Raw genomic sequence first — 6,000 nt, 5'->3', positions numbered from 1 at the left:
GTTGATACGAAGCAGATGTTGATATCTGCTTAGTATTTTTTCTTATTTTAATTCACGATAATCACACTCGAAAACAGAATGAATGAAAATACTAATGGACAATTTACTTACTATTACTTTTGTCGTTGGATGTAGGCTTAGCCCTAGCTGCAATAATACCATAGCATTCCTGGTCACATCTAATACTCAACAGAATTTTGCCGACCATCATAGTGGTTAGCACAGCGCGCTGCTATGCGATGGTTCGAATCCCGGCCTTGGCATGGGTGGTCTTTGTGAAAGTTCCTTCTTCAATTTCATCCTATCATCACTCATCCTCATCGTCGTGATTAGCCAAAAAAACAACAGAAAAGCGACCTAACTCAATTAATGCAACGCAATTCTTTGATCCACATTTTCGGATCTGGCCCCTCCCTCAAAAAAATCCTGTGTACGGGCCTGGCATAAATAATACAGTACAGTGTATTTATGCTAAAGGAAACAGACCTAACCTAACAACGTATGTATTCCTCGTCTGACGTCAGAACGCAAGGTTGTGCGATAAGGGAGACCCAAAACGATTTTTCGGGCGGGCTAGTGCCCTCCAGTGCCCACATGCTGGCCACGTCCGTGAGCAGCCGGCGTCATATAAGTGAGACAACTTCCAACTTGCACCTACGTAAACAGATGATGTTCTTCCTTCCAAACGATAATGTAGGCAAAACGCCAGGCGGGAAAACATTTCATCCACTCTGCAGACGTCTATACACTCTGCCCCAGCCTCAAGGAAACAAACTTCTGTTCGGGGCAGCACCAAGGAGCTAGCTTCCGTTCTCAGTTCGCCGAAACAAACGAAACGAGTCAGAACAGCGAGATGCTTCACTGGGCGAGTAAGATTTTTGCAAGCAATCTTCATCCTAGGGTCTCCTCCAGGAATACTGCTTCATGCTCAGCAGACCATCACTCCGGTAGGATGTCTGGAATTGCAAGGTAGGCTTACTGCACAGTTTATTGAGAATGTTTCTACTTTCTGTACATAGTATATACAGTGGCGCAGGAGGGGGGCTCAGGGGGACATGGCATCACCCAAATTTTTGGGAGGCGGTACAGTACTCCCTAAATCCTTTAATTTAATTTAATTTTAATTGCTACGTCTTTGAAATATATTACCATATCCCTCCTGTATCTTGCACTCCACCGTCTTCAATTCAATGTTACATTTTAGATAGAAATGCTCGTACAATTTCCCACTGCAAATTCAAAACTACATATGCCTATAACCTATATATTATTCTATATCTAAATCACGTTCTATACTTATCCATAGCTTGTCTAAAAATTGACATTATTTTCTATATCGTTGTAATTGTAACTTATGTAATCAAAGTTTACTATTTTCATGTCAATGTGTCTTCTAAAAATAGAAGGTGGATTAAATGCTTACTACTTTGTTTATTCATATTTCAAAATTGGAGGATTTGCATTCTTGAAAACCAATATTTTATCATCATTCAAACAGAGCCATTATTGAGTAAATCATGGAACTACACATTTTATTCTGAAATAAAGGCACTTAGTGTATTGCAATTTTCTCAAAAAACTAGACGTGATAGATAAAAATGGATTCATTTTTGGAATCAGCATACTGAAATTATTCAGGAACAACAGTCATCTGTGAGTCATCCAAACCCATGAAGGCCTGTGAATGGCATTTTTCAACACGTTCAATTTCACATTAATAATGGAAAACAAGCACACAAACTGCATTTTTGAAAGGCAAAAATTACGAATATAATTATATTTGTACATATGATTTGTGTAACTTTCATGTAAAACATATGCTTTACTTTACTCATATGTAATATGAAGCGACGTAAAATAAGAAAATACACATGCAATATGTTAACATTAAATTGCGCACGTATTCAATGTTTCTTCAATACATATATATAATATACACGTGTATTATTTAAATACATTACATAATCAATTCATCCACCTCATAACAAACCAACAGTAAAAATCATATGAATTGTCCCTCACATGTGTGTGCTCCTTTTCCTCAAAACAATTGTTGATAAATTTAAAACAGAACTGTTTCGCAAATTGAGACTGAAGTATATATTTGGTCTGCATTACAGAAAAGAATCATACAGCGAGCGAAGCGAGAAACAATATTTTTAGATCCAAACTGAAAACAATATTGATTTAATAGGGCAGCAATAATTTCATGGGGGCCATGGCATTCTCTCTTTTACAACTTTTTTCATTCAGATCGTTCGGTGCCCAGGTCCGACTCCTTCCGTCCCCTAGATACGGCTCTGAACTTGATGAATCTGTAAGAAAGACAGAGAATGCAAGCGAAGGGAGCAAGAAAATTTTATGAAACGTATTTTTATTTGCATAAAATTTGAAATCAAGGGGCGGGGGGCAATTGCCTCTCTGTGGCCGCCCTGCAGTGCAGGTGCTCTTGACCATTTGGAACAAAAATGCAAGAAATATATGAAAATTAATTCCATCTTGAATACCATTTTGTCCTGCTACTCTAAAACCGGCTTTAGACGAAAGCATTTCCTTTAACATTTTTGCAAGAATAAATTCTACGTAAATCCTTCCAAACATTTTATAACAGATAGTACTTTACACGAAAGCATTTTATGGAACATTTCGGTTAGCTGTTTCAATTACAATGTACAATACATACAGCACGAAAGGCACGTCGAGTTACACCGTCAATGCTGTGTGCATGGTGTTTACTAGGGCCGTATCAAGGTTTGTGGAGGATCCTGGGCAAAATGTTTTGTGCCCCCCCCCCCCATATTTTTACTATTTTTTCAGCTTTATTAGCTGAATATGTTAACCACCAATTTTTAGCAGTTTAAATGGTACACCTGATTTTAGAATTAGTAGTCATTCACAAATATATCCATAAATATACGTGGTCTTCTCCAGATGGTAAAACTCATCATCAGATAGATCATATTCTCATTGATAAGAAAAGGCATACTAGTATAATTGACGGTTGTTCACGTAGAGGTGCTGACTGTGCCAGTGACCATTATTTAGTAATTTCTAAATTAAGAGAAAGACTCTCGGTGATAAATCATAAGGAACAAAATGTAAAAACTCTAAAATTTAATACAGGAAAATTTGCTGATGATAAAATTAAGAAAGATTACCAAATTAAACTGTCAAATAGATTCGATATTTTGCAGGATTTAAATGATGATGAAAATATAAATGAAAAATACGTAAATAAGAATTGGGAGCACATAAGTAATGCAATAGAATCAGTAGCTAAAGAAAGTATACTATACCATAAACCAAGAAAAGTAAGCCATGGTTTGATAATGAATGTCATAACCTAATATAAATAAGAAATCAGGCTAGAACTCTGATGATACAAATTGAAGCACTTATAATATAATAAAGAGAGAAGTTAATCGCACATTTAGAAGTAAAAAAAGAGATTACTTGAAAAGTAAAATTAACGATATTGAAACAAACAGCATAAATATAAATATCAGAGATTTATATGAAGGTGTAAATAAATTTAGAAAGGGATGGCAACCTAAAGTAAACTTGATAAAAGATGATGTAGACTGCAGATGATGTAGACTTCCTGGGAAATGATGTAAATACAATTAAGAATAATGCTAAAATATTTTTAAAATCAAATAAAGAGATAGGTTTGGAAGTTAGCAAAGAGAAAACTAAGTATATACTTACAGGCCGAAACTAAGTGTTAGGTAATAACCAAAATCTAATTATTGATAACAATTCATTTTAACCAGTTTCCAAATTCAAGTACTTAGGAGTAATATTAACAAATGAAAATGATATGAAAAAGGCTTAATTCAGGAAATGTATGTTACTTTTCTCTTCATAAACTTTTGTCTTCTGGTTTTATATCTAAGAAATTAAAGTTACACAACAGTAATTTATTATGTGCATGTGAAACGTGGTCCCTTACATTGAAAGAGGAACATAAATTGAGAGTATTAGAAAATAAAATCTTAGGAACATATTTGGACCTAAAAGGAATGAGGAGACAAGTAATTGGAGAAGGTTACAGAATTTAGAACTATATAATTTGTATTCATGTCCACATATTATTAGAATGATTAAATCAAGAAGACTTAGGTGGACAGGCCATGTGGCACGAATGGCAGATGAAAGAGGAGTTTACAGGATTCTTGTTGGGAAACCTGATGGTAACAGACAAGTAGGAAGACCAAGACGAAGATGAAGGGATAATGTTGAAATGGATCCGAAGGAAATTGTAGGGATGGAAAAGAGTATATAGATCTTACAGATGGAAGGCCTGTGTTGCTGCAGCCGTGAACTTTCGGGTTCAAGAAGGCTAGAGAGCTAGTTAGTTAGTTAGTAGTCATTCACAATCGAACATATCGCAAATATGTTTTGAAGGGAGAATAGTTCAGTAATATAAAGTTACAGGACGAAAATTGTTGCGCTATAGCAGCAGTAAAATTCTGCGTCTAAATGTCTAGAGTATATTATGAAGAGTGAACACCGTAACTACATACAATATACAGAGTAAAGACTAAGGGCGTTCAGACGGAAACAGACAACTGAGCAGTAGACTTACATACCGGTACATAATTCATTATAAATTATATTATTTACAATGAAGAGTAAATATGTCCCTACATATGCACGGTCCATCTACTGAATAATTACCGACAGGTTCATTGTGGAAATTGTAGTAACTACACTTTCTTCAAGAAAATTCCCAAAGGCTTAACACTTATAGTAGACACACTTTTCTTGCTTTTTCGTCGAAAATTCGTCTACTATATCATTGAATTCCAATTCATGAAGAAGTTCATGTTCAATGCTTAGTAAACAAAGACTGAATAAGCGATCCTGTCCCATGGGAGCACGAAGTCTGTTTTTCACTAATTTCATTTTTGAGAAAGATCTTTCTCTGCTGCAGTTTGTTACCATTAAGACCAAATACATTCTAAAGAGAATTTTGACATTGGGAAATGTACTGCGGAACGGATCCTTACATACAATATTATACATAGACAGTTCCATTGGGATGTCTTCCTGATGTTTGACATTGCTACTACTTACTAGGTGTGCAAACTGTATCAGATCATTCTCAAGTGAGGGTTCCAGAATCCAGATCCTCCTCGTAGATGCTCACAAGCTCGCGAGCTGCAGATGTAATTTGTGATTGAGTTGTCACTGCAAGCTCATTTAGAATACTGAACCTCTATGCGACAGTTTCATAGAAAAAAAACGTGCTTCAGTTATCTACAAACAGATCGACTGAGAGCTGTGCTTCAATTGGATCAAGAAGAGTGTAGTCATACGACAATATTGAACTTTTTCTTATTTTAAAAATACAACTTCTTATGTAATTTTTCACAAGCATAGCCAAGTGGTTAAAATAGTTTTTTTGGTGGAGGTCCTTCACACCTTCCTTTTGGTGGGGGCCCGGGGCAATTGCCCCAGTTGCCCATAGGTTAATCCAGCCCTGGTGTTTACAATTGAAAAAGGTAAACTATTCTTCCATACATGTACAGTGAAAGTTGTAAAGTATGTATTTAATCAGTACTTTTCTTCTCTACCTAAAACCATTTAATACGAAGCGATATTCCTCTCGGTTGAATAGTTATCGCCGTTTAAAAGTGTGAAGTGATACGTTGTTTACATCTCACGCGACCGCCATTATATTTGCACTCGTGACCATGAGGTCGCATCTGATTGGTTATGTATGATACGACAAATGCTAGGGAATTATAGCCGGTTCTATCCTTGAGAAATGCCACGAAATATGCCATGGCATCTGAAATGCCATAACATTTCTAACTTTACACGGTAGCTTTTTGGTCATGGCATAAATGTTAAGAAAATGCTCTCGTCTTAAAGCGGGCCTTAGATTCTGCTAGCCTCGTTTTTCTTTACTTCAATATCCCCCCCCCCCCTTAGAATTGGTTTCCATCGAAGGTTTGGGAGCATTGCCCCACTGCCCCCTGTGGCAGCGAAACT

General features: G+C 36.3%; 1 protein-coding gene across 1 annotated transcript in view; it reads left to right on the top strand.

The window, feature by feature from the left end:
- Positions 1 to 830: 830 nt before the first annotated feature.
- The window catches only part of LOC145977800 (cytosolic phospholipase A2-like), a 259,035-nt gene continuing 253,865 nt past the window's right edge, over positions 831 to 6,000 (top strand). Inside the window, exon 1 of the mRNA XM_083110093.1 lies at positions 831 to 969. Within this exon, the coding sequence (XP_082966219.1) occupies positions 854 to 969 (116 nt within the window). The 5' untranslated portion in view covers positions 831 to 853. The remainder of the gene's footprint in view (positions 970 to 6,000) is intronic.

The sequence above is a fragment of the Lepisma saccharinum genome, chromosome 23 (genome assembly GCF_977018435.1).
Source record: "Lepisma saccharinum chromosome 23, izLepSacc3.1, whole genome shotgun sequence".
NCBI lineage: Eukaryota > Metazoa > Arthropoda > Insecta > Zygentoma > Lepismatidae > Lepisma > Lepisma saccharinum.
Note: the sequence above shows the minus strand (reverse complement) of the source record. Positions and strands in the feature narration are given on the sequence as shown.